General features: G+C 42.7%; 1 protein-coding gene across 3 annotated transcripts in view; it reads right to left on the bottom strand.

Moving 5' to 3' along the window:
• The window catches only part of ADCY2 (adenylate cyclase 2), a 459,805-nt gene that overhangs the window by 150,640 nt on the left and 296,129 nt on the right, over positions 1-13,036 (bottom strand). For all 3 annotated transcript variants that reach the window (XM_030551678.1, XM_030551679.1, XM_030551680.1), the window contains one exon: positions 687-835. In XM_030551678.1, coding sequence (XP_030407538.1) covers positions 687-835 — 149 coding nt within the window. The remainder of the gene's footprint in view (positions 1-686; positions 836-13,036) is intronic.

Here is a 13,036-nt window from a genome sequence, read left to right as displayed (position 1 = left end):
TAAATTAACATTTTCACAAATAGAAGTCTAAAGTCAGGCTTCAAAATTCATATTCAGGTATCTAAATAAGTGACCTGATTTCTTTTATTCACCCAGTTCTTTGTGTTATTGTTTTCTATTTCCAGAAATGGGAGCAATAGTACAATCCCTTTAATCTGACACAAGGGTTATGAGACAACTTCCCTCCTCTCCAAATTCTAGAAATGCTGAGTCTGATAAATCATCAGATTTTGCAGCAGAATCTGTAAATATGTCCTCAAGCACCCAGGCTATGTTAAAGCCATTTCTATTTATGCTCTGCTAAAAGTCTTAATTGAATTCTGTTCTAACTGACATAACTGAAAATTAAGAGTAACTTCACACAGAATTTGGCCCTTCAACTTGAAAGACAACAGATTAGGAAACTTTACAAAGACATCAGGATCAATGAGGAAAGCCCATTATAATGTAAATCAGAGGATAATTTCTACAAAGTTCTCTGAGTTGATTCCAAAAATAGCTATGCTTGGCTGCAACAAGGAATCTGTTAAGAGTTTGATCAAATTTGATCAAATACAATATTTTTGTACCAGAACTTAAGTGGTTAAAAAGCATGGTAAAACCACCTTCCATTCACACTCCCCCCCTCTCCCCCCACCCCCAATGCTTTGCTGACCTGGTTTATAGATGATAGTAAAGTACAATACCTCACATTGGTGTGCCTCTTGACATATAAATTGTGAAAGTTGTTCGTATTTTCCAGCTGGCCTGCTCTGGGGCCTTGTAACCTCTGAATAATCTCAGCTTTCATTTCCATAGCAATGTGAGCAGGCAGTAAAGAAAGTAGAAGACGTTCCTGGAGTTTAAAAAAAAATGTTTTTAAAAGGTCCAGTATTTTTATATACAAAACTGGAACAGTGTGGAAAGCAAAACTCTGTTACACGTTCACTACTGCAAATAAGCTTTGAATAACTATGTGAAGTGTGTGTGCTTGTTTAGGATGGGCTACAAAGGTTATCAGCCACTTGAAATACATGATGGAGGAACACACATATATACAAATAATATCAAAATTATTGAAGATTTAGGGTTAATCAGAACAATTATTAACCAAATGTGAGGAGCATTACACTTCCAGTGATTTATTTAATATCTAGATGGATTACAGGATATCCAGACACAGAGGATATATAGACCGAAAAAAGAAAAGAAAAAGGAAACAGCTTTGGAATGACAATTTAGCAAAGAGGGCTTTAGTCAAATGCAATGCTGTTGCTGAACACTTCCCATTATAAGACCCTGTTTTCAATTGCTTATAATTTTGCCAAAAATTTAACCATTTGGGCTGAAATTTTGCATGACAGTTGTCCGCCTTAGGTTGATTTTTTGTTGGGGGGGGGGGTAGGGAGAAGTGATTTCAGCCAAAATGGTTTGGCTGTTTTGAAGAACAAGTTTTTAGAAAAATACATTGTTTTGTCCCTGTTAAAAAAAAAATGTTGTGACCTCTATATTTTGGAGCAGGGACGTGAAATTTGGCAAGTACAGTAACTCCTCATTTAACGTTGTACCTAAGTTCCTGAAAAATGCGACTTTAAGCAAAACAATGTTAAGTGAATCCAATTTCCCCATAAGAATTAATGTAAATGAGGGAGTTAGGTTCTAGGGAAATTTTTTTTCATCAGACAAAAGATTAATATGTATAGTAATAATATATACACACACACGCACACACACACAGAGTATAAGTTTTAAACAAACAATTTAATACTGGTACACAGCGATGATGATTGTGAAGCTTGGTTGAGGTGGAGGAGTCAGAGGGTGGTATATTTCCAGGGAATGCCTTACTGCTAAATGATGAACTAGCAATTGGCTGAGCCCTCAAGGGTTAATTCTCACACTCTACTGTACAAGGCAGCAGGAAAGGAGGGAGGGAAGACAGAGAGAGAGACACATACACCCTGTGTGTGTGTGTGAGAGAGGGATGCACATTTCCCCTTTAAGTATGAAGAGTGGGGTCAGAAGTACACTGCCTTGTTCATTAGATCAGCAAGCTGAGTCCAGACCACAGATGCAGCTGCTGCTGCCTGGAAGCTCCCTCTGTTGTGTGTCCCCCCTGCTCTATGGAAGATGGGGTAAGCAGGGTGCAGGAGCTGGGGGAGGGGGACACCCTCACATTAACCCCCTTCTTCCTCCCACCACCCCCCACAGCAAGCAGGAGTCTCAGGGAGCAGCTCCAAGGCAGAGGGCAGGAGCAGCACATGGCAGTGGGGAGAGGAACAGCTGCTGCACAGGGAACTTAGGGGAGTGGGGAGCTGACAGGGGGGCTGTCAGTCCACCCTGGTTCCAACCCCCCTCCAGCTAGCTCCACCGGGCTGCTCTTCCTGCAAGCAGTGGACAAAGCAGGCAGCTGCTAAATGATGTTAGAAGGGAGCATTGCACAGCTTTAAATGAGCATGTTCCCTAATTGATCAGCAATGTAACAATGAAACAACGTTAACCAGGATGACTTTAAGTGAGGAGTTAGTGTAGATGGCCTACATTATCAGAGATGTGACTTTTGTTGTCCTCATGAAAATCCACCTCAAATTAGGCCAAATTATAAGCCTTTGAAAAATTGCAATTCATACATACTCAGTAGAGATCAGCTAGGACTTTGCAGCTAAATTTTCTGAATATTCCCTCCAAACTGAGCATGCTGGAGCCTGGGACTGAGCAGGATTTTCAATGCAATTTACTCTTGAGGGAATTCTGTGCAAAAACTTAAAAAAAAATTCTGCAACAAAAAATTAAAAATTCTGCGCAAAATATTTTCAAATTTTGCATATTTTATTTGTCAAAATAACACAATATAATCACAGCAGTTTTAATTATTTTTGGTTGTTTATTCAAAATACGTGTCAGCAAGTATGTCTGTAACAATACAGACAACAAAAAAAGATTCAGGAAATGTTTTTTATAAATAGATTCCTTACCTAGGCATATTAATACAGAACTCTGAGTAATAATTCCTTTAAATTACAATACAGACTTGTATTTCCCACACCCCTCAGAAGCAGTGCAAAGGCTTAGGGGGAATTAGGGGTAATGAAGGAGCTGAGGGAGAGGGAAGTAATTGCTGGGAAGGAGCCTTGGTGTGAACTTGGTGGGTTGTTAGATATGTTTGGGAAAATTATAGAACAGTGTTTGTTTTTTTGCGGGGGGGGGGGTGTCAAGGAAGGGATTGTTAGGAAGCTTCACACGTGCAGACCCTGGATGACCCCTAGCCTCTCTCATCCACTCAGGCACATCTTCCCCTTTCCCTATGTGTCCCTGCACTCCCTGTCCACAGGTGTCCTTCCACCCCACTCAGAAACTTACTCCCACATCCCCATGTGTCCTTGCACCCGTGTCCCCATGTGTCTCTGTGGCCCCCTCAGTCACCTCCTGTCCCAATGGTCCTGCACCTCTTTCCCCTCTGTGGCTCTGTGCCTCCACTCCCATTCAGCCCCTACTCCAGTCTGTCCTCCTCCATTAGCCCTTATGAGCCCCTGTATGACCCCCCCCAGCAGCCCCACACTGTCTTTCTCCCCATAGCCCGTGTCTCCAGACCTAGCCCGACAGGTGCTGTGAAGAAAGCAGGCTCTTTCTTTTCCCTAGCTGGCTGGGAGCTGCTGCTGTGTTCTACCACCACATCGCCTTCAGTGGGCAAAAGGCAGAACTGCAACAACTTTCCAACAGAAGCTTTTTTCTGAGCAAAAAAATTAAATATGCACATCTCATTAATTATGCATGCACACAGTAGCACAGAATTCCCTTAGGAGTAGCAACTGCAGTGCTGGGCTCCTGCAGGCTAGGGCAGCTCCAGGTCTGGGCATTGGAACTGAAAATCTCTCCTGTGCTCTTAATGCTCCCCCTCACAGTATTCTGGCATTGTAGAGGAGACAAACTGGTATGAGGAGTTGTTGAGGGGGGATGCTGGGACTGGCTGGACAAGGAGTCTTGGACTGGGAGCAAGGGAGGAAAATGGGGGAAAACCGAGATTAAATGAAGAATTGGGGTGGAGGGTAGACTGTTGCCCAGGGACTGGTTGGGCAAGAGGTGGGGTAGAAGGTGGGGGCGGGGGGGGGGAGACTGCCCTGACCAGGATTCAGGGTGCTTAATATCAACACCAGGAAATATGGATACCTCCAGCACATCTGCAACTCTTTACTTCAATCATGATTTCTTCTTTAGAAATGTACTTCTCTGTGATCATCTTTGTGTGACAACATAATGGTTCACAGTAGCAGACATGCATTGATGAAACAGAAAAACCTTCACGTAGTTTGCTTTTCTACTCAGAGTAGACAACTGTGAAGGGAAGTGCTCATGAAATTGAATCACCATGGGACTAATCCTGCACCTACTGACGTCAACAGAAAACTCCCACTGATTTCAATGGGTGCAGACTCAGGTTCTATATTAATTTGCACCAAAACTGATCACTTTGGTTTTGGCATAAATCAGTTTTCCTTTTGAGGTATGTAATTTTTATCATATTATTTTGTTGCTGTTAGTTTTGATGTACATACTGCTACATATCAGATGCATAGCAGGCAGCGTCATGAGGAAAATGTCATAAGCAAAGGTATATCTGTCGCTTATTTTACTTAATACCTGAATGTTTTATTCAGAGATATGCTTATCCCTGTAGGCCCCAAGTTTGACACTTTTTAATAAGCAGGTGGTCTAGAACAGGGGTTGGCAACCTTTCAGAAGTGGTGTGTGGAGTCTTCATTTATTCATTCGAATTTAAGGTTCCAATAATACATTTTAACGTTTTTAGAAGGTCTCTTTCTATAAGTCTATATTATATAACTAAATTATTGTTGTATGTAAAGTGAATAAGGTTTTAAAAATTTTTAAGAAGCTTCATTTAAAATTAAATTAAAATGCAGAGCCTCTCGGACCGGTGGCCAGGACCCAGGCAGTGTGAGTGCCACTGAAAATCAGCCTGTGTGCCACCTTCAGCACACGTGTCATAGGTTGCCTACCCCTGGTCTAGAACATGCAGTGAGAATATAAATGTAAAAGGTTTTCAATAAAATGTGAAAGCAGTTGTATTTCTCTGGATGAAAGATAAAGTGGTGTTAAAGGCATCAACAGTTTCAGTTTTCATACTGCAGAATTGGAAATGTCCTTCATTTTCTTGGTTGAGATATTTTGATAACTGCAGAGAATGTCCATAAAAACAAATGGGCATTGAGTATACAATGTGAGCTTATACTTACTGCCTTCTATTTTCAGAACAGCTAGTGGCTACATATGCTGTGACTGAAGGTACAGGTCAGAAACAATTCATTATTAGCACTATATTACTAATGGACTACTGGTAATATTAGATGAGGTGAAGATATGCGCATGTCCTACTTTTTGCTAGACATTTCTAAGCAAAGATTCCAATTATTGCAGACTCATTTACTAGCTTCCCTGCATTGCTTTGGATCTATTTGAAAATATGGTTTATTTTGATGTTTTTGAAGAATGAAACTATATGCAAAGGTGCAAGCAATCTGATGTAAAGATGGAAATATGCCTACGCAACAAACAATACATTTGATATAGAATAAAGCAACGTTTGTTTTCAATTCCCTTGAAAAGAGCACCAAGGATACAGCATGATTCTGGTCACATGGTGACGCTCTCATCTACTGCAGGTGTATGTTGTGCCACCTGAACCATATAATGGAAAAGGCATCAATAGATACAGAAACAGCCATAAGGCTAGAGAAAAGAGAAGGAAAAGGCATTGAGAAAAGAGTAGATAAGCTTTTGAGTTTGTGAGACAGAAAAATACCAGCCATGAACATGAGACTAGTAAGTGGAGAAGGAAATAGTGAATCTCATCATGTTGTAACTCTCCTGCACAGTGGAGAAGAGGGGCAAGAGAGCACTCTTTCAGAGGGGAGGTGTGATATCGTAGACAAAACCCACATTTGACACACTGCCATAAGGGTTAATGGCCTGGTCTTGAGAAAGAGAGAAAGCCACATCATTCTGCAACATTTACCAGCAATATCAAACCTGGAGGGAAGGAAGCAGGCTTCAGAGGTGGCATGAGACGGATGACCTAGGGGGTGGGCTGAACAGTCCTGAGCCAGGAATACCAGGAGTAGCCAAGCCTGGACTGGATTTGTTTCTTAATAAAAGTCAAATTCCAAGAAGGCATTGATCCTGAACCAGGAACATGTTGTTTTAGAATAGCAAGAAAGTAATCTGATTGCAATAGGGACTGCTGGCAAGAGGGAGCAAATAAAGTGCCAGAGGGAGGGAGAAGCAAAGAAAGATTAAAAAAAAATCAATTAATAAGATACATGCCAAATTCCTCTCAGTCATAATGCTTGTCTGATATATTCCTTTCCTCCACCTTGTATGTTTTATCTATTTAGAATATAAGCACTTTGAGGCATGAAACTGTCTTATTCTATGTGCTTGAGGCACCTAGCATTCTTTTGGGCACTGTGGCAGGGCGATGACTCACTGGCGCGGTCCTCCTGGTGGTCATCCAGGGAATTAGCTCTTTCCAGCTTGGAGCGCCCTCTGCAGCTGGTGTCTTGCCTGCCACTGGCCCCCGTGTCCCTCCTGGACCCCGGTGCCCTTTGCCCAGGGGTTCTGCACACCACAGTACCCCCTCACTCTGGATCTCCCCTCCCAGGGGAACCCCCAACCCCATATCTCCACCTTGCCTCAGTGGCTACTGCCAGTCACCATCTAGCCACCACTCCCTGGGGCAAATTGCAGTCTGTAAACAACTCATCATTGGCAAAGGGGTTAGGACCTGCTGCCTATGCCTATCTCTGGGCTGTCCCTCTGCAGCCCCAGTACCTATTTGTAGGCTTTCAATTAGGCCTGCAGCCTGAGGTTTTGCTAAGCTGGAGCTCCCCAGCTCCCTCTGCCCTTTCCCAGCACTGCTCCACCCTAGGTACCATTCTCAGCTCCAAGGCAGCCAGGTTCTTCTCTCTCTGAAGCTTGAGAGAGAGTGTCTTCCAGTTTCTGGCCCTCAGCAATCTGATAGGGCCAGTTGTGGCCTGATTGGGGTATGGCCCCACCTGTGACTGCTTCCCTCAATCAGCCTAGCCTTTCCCCCACCTCAGCTCTCTCTCAGAGCTGTTTTAAACCCTTCAGATCATGAGCGGGGTGACCACCCGCTACAGGCACCTGATTAATAAAATCATTTTTTCTGTGGGCATACCTACGTACAGAAAATGTTAACAAAATGAGAGGCTATTCACTGACAGTAGGAGAAAAATCTTACTTCAAAGCACTGTAAAAAATAAAACAAAAAGAATGGCATACTTTTGGTATGATTGAAAGCTAAAAAATATAAAAAATAAAGTTACTGAACTTTCATTATTACTACAAAGTAAAAGCCCAATCCTGCAAGAAGTTGCATATCTCCTAATGGCAGATGCCTCAGAGGGATGGATCCATAACACTGGATATAGGCTTTGAAATCTACTCCCATCCTTGGTACATGTTAGGATATAGATATTCAGGCCTGTCTGCAAAGGCCTATACTTTAAGAATTTAGGTGTATTCTTATCACTTAGCTAGTTATAGAGGTATAAAGGAAAGAATCAAAATCGCTGTCTGTCTAAAGGCCTTCTCTTACTAAGCCTTCAGCTAAGATGTAGTTAGGCAGCCATAAGCTGGGAAGTGTATGGTTACATCCTTACATTCCGAACTAGTCACATTGAAATAAGGTATTATGGGGCTGTTAGGAATACAATCCTGTCCTGATATTCCTATCACCTCCAGAGAAAGGGAAGAGCCTAGAAGATGTAAAAGGAAACTTAGTTTGATCACCTCCTGTCTAGCAAGAACTCACTTATCAAGAGACACAGCTGGAGAACGCTTATGCCTGTATAGGCATTAGTTGTGAACTCCTCACTTCTGTATTGTTTTGTGTGTTTATTTGCATGGTCTCGGTTCTGTAATTGTTTCCGTCTACTGTATAATTAATTTTGTTGGGTGTAAACCAATTACGATGGTGGGGTATAATTGGTCAAATAACCATGTTACAATATGTTAGGATTGGTTAGTTAAATTTCAGTAAAATGATTGGTTAAGGAATAGCTAAGCAAAACTCAGGTTTTGCTATATAATCTGAAGTCAATTAGGAAGTGTGTGGGGGGAATGGGAACAGGGACTGCGGATGGGTGAATTGGGATCATGTTTTGCTAAAGTGGGGATGGGAACAGGAAGAGGGACAGGGACACAGGCAAGGCTCTGTGGTGTCAGAGCTGGGAAGGGGGACACTAAGGAAGGAAACTGGAATCATACTTGCTGAGAAAGTTCACCCCAATGAACATTGAATTGTTTGCGCCTTTGGACTTCGGATATTGTTGCTCTCTGTTTATGCGAGAAGGACCAGGGAACTGAGAGGGTGAAGGAATAAACCCCTAACAGTACAAACTAATACAGGTCTGTTGATTTTCAGAGCATGTTACCATACTTACCACTGCACTTGGACTTCTTCTGGTAGTAGTGAGGTCCATGATGAGGGCTGATATTCAGCTTTGTTGATGGTTGCTGTGGGCTGACTGATTAGTTTGGCTGGATTGTTTTTCTAAGTACATCATTCCTCAGGATCTGTCAAAGGTGCTCACAGTAGTAGATGGGCACATTTTGTATATTTGATATAAATTTTAAAAAGTATATGAAATATGCAAGCATGATTTTCAAGCTAAAAGCAGATAGCTTGAATGTTGGGGATAGTGTAGCTATAAGATTATTTGTGACAAGACTGCTGTTGTGCATGAGGAGACTGCTATGGTTTGAAAACAGAAACTGATCGAGATATTTTCTGGCTATTATCCTGAAAACACAGATAATATAAAGGAAATAAGACTCTTTCCCTCTCATTTACCCAGGGCCGGCTCTACAGTTTTCGCTGCCCCAAGCAGCGCACCGAATTGCCGCTGCGGGCGGTGGGGGCAGTCCGTGTGCCCTTAGGGCGGCAGGCGCGTTTCTGCAGCAGCGGCAATTCTGCGGCAGCTTCTATGTTTAGCTGAATAGATAAACATAGAAGCTGCTGCTAAACATAGAAGCTGCTGCTGCCGAATTGCCGCTGCCTTGGAAATGCGCGTGCTGCCCTAAGGGCACACGGACTGCCCCCGCCGCCTGCGGTGGCAATTCGGCGCTCTGCTTGGGGGAAAAACAACAGGGACTGCTGCCCCTTGCAGAATGCTGCCCCAAGCACCAGCTTGGAATGCTGGTGCCTGGAGCCGGCCCTGCATTTACCCATAAGTTCACTTACACAAGCAGCAGATAAAGCCAATAGTGACAAATTAGTCAAATCCTTCAAAAGATAACTTTGCTGTTTGTGGCAAACCCAGGACAAATGGCTACAAAGGGGTGCGGGTAGTAATTAGTCACAGGGGGTTAAAAAGCCTCTCCCAGTCCACTAAGGAGAGAGAACCAGGGGGAAATAAGGTTCAGCTGGAAAAGGAGTTACCAGGGAACTAATTAGGTTCAGCTGTCTCCAACTGTTTGAGACCTTTTTAAACCCTTCCCGGGTGGAAAGGGGGTGGGGTGAGAGGGAAAGTTAAAGTTAAAGTTGCAGAGAAAATTGCCAGCAAGCTAGGTGCAGCAAGGCTCTGAACCCTTCCGGCAAGCAAGCAAGGAAGGCTGCACTCTGTCCCCAGGAGGGAAGCACAAGGGACTGACTGAGGGAAGGAGTAGCCAGACCCTGTGCTACCTAGAAAGATTTGCTTTGCCCAAGCCAGTTCTGGTCTCCCATGTTTAAGAAGGATGAATTCAAACTGGAACAAGTACAGAGAAGGGCTACTAGGATGATCTGAGGAATGGAAAACCTGTCTTATGAATGGAGACTCAAAGAACTTGCCTTGTTTAACCTAACCGAAAGAAGGCTGAGGGGGTATATGATTGCTCTTTATAAATATATCAGAGGGATAAATATTAGGGAAAGAGAGGAATTATTTAAGCTTAGTACCAATGTGGACACAAGAACAAATGGATATAAACTGGACACTAGGAAGTTTAGACTTGAAATTAGCCGAAGGTTTCTAACCATTAGAGGAGTGAAATTCTGGAACAGCCTTCCAAGGGGAATAGTGGGGGCAAAAGACATATCTGGCTTTAAGACTAAGCTTGATAAATTTATGGAGGGGATGGTATGATGGGATATCCTAATTTTGGCAATTAATTTGGCAACTGATCTTTGATTATCAGCAGGTAAGTATGTCCAGTGGTCTGTAATGGGATGTTAGATGGGATGGGATCCGAGTTACTACAGAGAATTCTTTCCTGGGTGCTGGCTGGTGAGTCTTGTCCACGGGCTTAGGGTTTAACTGATCTCCATATTTGGGGTCGGGAAGGAATTTTCCTCCAGGGCAGATTGGCAGAGGCCCTGGAGGTTTTTCGCCTTCCTCTGCAGCATGGGGCACAGATCACTTGCTGGAGGATTATCTGCAGCTTGAGGTCTTCAAACCACAATTTGAGGACTTCAATAACTCAGACATAGGTTAGGGGTTTGTTATAGGAGTGGGTGGTGAGATTCTGTGGCCTGCATTGTGCAGGAGGTCAGACTAGATGATCATAATGGTCCCTTCTGATCTTTAAAGTCTATCAGTCTATAAGTCTCCAAGGCTAAAAAGGACTGAGCCTGCTGAGGAGAAGAAGGTACTTTGCCACATGTTGTTTGAATGCATGTATGGTAAGAAAGAAAGTTTCCCACTTAATAGCAGCTTATGTAACATTTATATCCTAAATATTCCATTATGTGGGGACACAATAAGTAAACCTGGATCACATTTGAAACAATAGGTTCATTTTTAATTTCTTTTAATAAAAAATGAAATTTGTAAAGGCATCATGCTGTGTCTTATTGTTTATAGACAACATTCCCAGTCGGTTGCTATCAATTTGTCAAAGAGAAAAAGTAAATTGTAGCTTCCATCTGCAACTAAGGGATGCTGGCAAACTCAAAATTTTTAAAATTACATACTTCTCTGTGTTTAGCGAGATTTCTGACTGTTAAAAAGGAAACAGTTGGAAACACAACAATGCTTTCTAAACATATCACCCAGCTTGATGCTGTGGAGTGAGCTGCCTGTAAACTGGAATGTAATGAAGACCATGACAATTCAAAAAATGTCATTTACTTTTTTTTTTTTAATTTGGCACTGTAGAGAACACTGCTTTCTCTGATGATGATGATGGGGAAATCTGCAATGCACCATTTGAGAGACTGACTGACTACACATTAGATGGCATGCCAGCTGCAAATGATGTGACAGATGAAGATAGTCTGCCTGTTTTTAAGGCATGTGGAGGGGACTGGAAAGAAAAGGCATTTCTCAGAGCTACAATCCGATATGAAAATTCAGGGGAAATTCTTAATAAAGAGGAAGAGGAAGAAGATTAATCTGAAAGCCTATTCAGATTAAAAACTACAATGCAGCAATCAACATATTGGAGGAATTTAGGGATTTCTGTGCTAAAGAGAAAGAAAGAACGGTTACTTACCCTACAGAAACTAGTTCCTTGAGATACGCTAGTCAGTGTGATCCCACTGTAGGTGTGCATGCATCTCATGGGTATGAGATTGAATTTAAAAATAAATAAATAACAGTGTCTGTTGGGGCCATACATGTGCCTTGTGCCTCTGCATGCTCCCATATGTGGGCGTAAACAGTGGAGCAGTCATCTCACTTTCCCCTCTCCCTCCAGTTCTCTTGCAATTCAAAGTCTGTGTTACCGAGTTCTCTAAAAAGAAGGGATAAAGAGTTGGTTGTGGGATCCATGCTAACAACATCTCAAAGAACCACAGTTACTGTAGGATAAGTAACCATTCTCTTTCCTTCCAGTATGTGTCAATGTGGATCTCACTGTAGGCGACTGACAAGCAGCATCCCCCCTGGACAGTAGAATGAGGAATTTTGGCTGTCATCAAACGGTGATTGAATTACCGCTCTCCAGAACTTGGCATCTAACCTTGCTGCCATGCCAAGGGCATAATATTAACATAAGTGAGTAGGTTACTATGTTGCAGCCTTGCAGATCGCAGAAACTGGAACATTATTGAAGCAGGCAGAAGATACTTCCTGTGCCCTGGTGGAATGATACAGTCAAAGGGAGAGGGTTGCCTGCCCTCTGATGGCAAGAATAGCAGTTGAAAAGTGTGATCCACTTAAAGATTTTTTGTGACAAGATAACAAGATAGCTTGACCTTTCAATGCACTGGTTATGGCCACAAAGAAGTGGAGGGACAGACTAAAATGAGTGGTCTTGTTCAGCTAATAGAGCAAGGCTCTGGATAAATCCAAAGTATGCAGCTTCTTTTCTCCTGGTGTCAAATACGGCTTTCGGAAGAAGACTGGCAAGGTAATTGACTAGTTCAGGTGGAATTCTGAGGCCATGTTAGAGATTAACTTGGGGTCTGATCTCAGCACCACCTTGTCCATATGGAAAGGGCATATAAGGCAGTCTAGAGATCAGGGCTTAAAAATTACTGACTCTCTCTCCTGAGGTAACAGCCATCAGAAAAAAAACCCTTGATGGTCAGATGTTGTACTAAGCAATTTGACAGTGGTTCAATCTTGATGTCCCAAATGAGAGATGGATCTGTAACTGGAGGATAAGTATGGAAGAGGAATTTTGATATCTTTCGATATGAGATAATCGAGTACAACCATACTGACAGGCTGATATTGCTGCATGGTGAACCTTGAGAGTTAAAAGCCATCCTGCCTGTTTCAGGTGCAGCATGTAATCAAGGGTCATCAGTATCAGTGTCTTTCCTGGGTCTAGGAGAGGAAATATTTTCCATTTTGAGGAATAAGTCTTCTTGGTCTGTATGAGAATTTCCTGAACCTGCACGGAGAAGTTTGTCTGTAGTGCTCAGAGAGGCAACTACTGTGGGCCAGGGGGCAGTATCTGACCTGGTTCTCAGATATTATGTTGGAAGTGCAAAGTGTTCGGGAAGCCACCTGGACATCTGCAATATGCCAGATAGCCAAAATTGGCCAAGACAGTTAGGGGCTATCAGAATGACCATAACTGTGTCCCATCT

Source organism: Gopherus evgoodei, chromosome 2 (genome assembly GCF_007399415.2).
Source record: "Gopherus evgoodei ecotype Sinaloan lineage chromosome 2, rGopEvg1_v1.p, whole genome shotgun sequence".
NCBI lineage: Eukaryota > Metazoa > Chordata > Testudines > Testudinidae > Gopherus > Gopherus evgoodei.
Note: the sequence above shows the minus strand (reverse complement) of the source record. Positions and strands in the feature narration are given on the sequence as shown.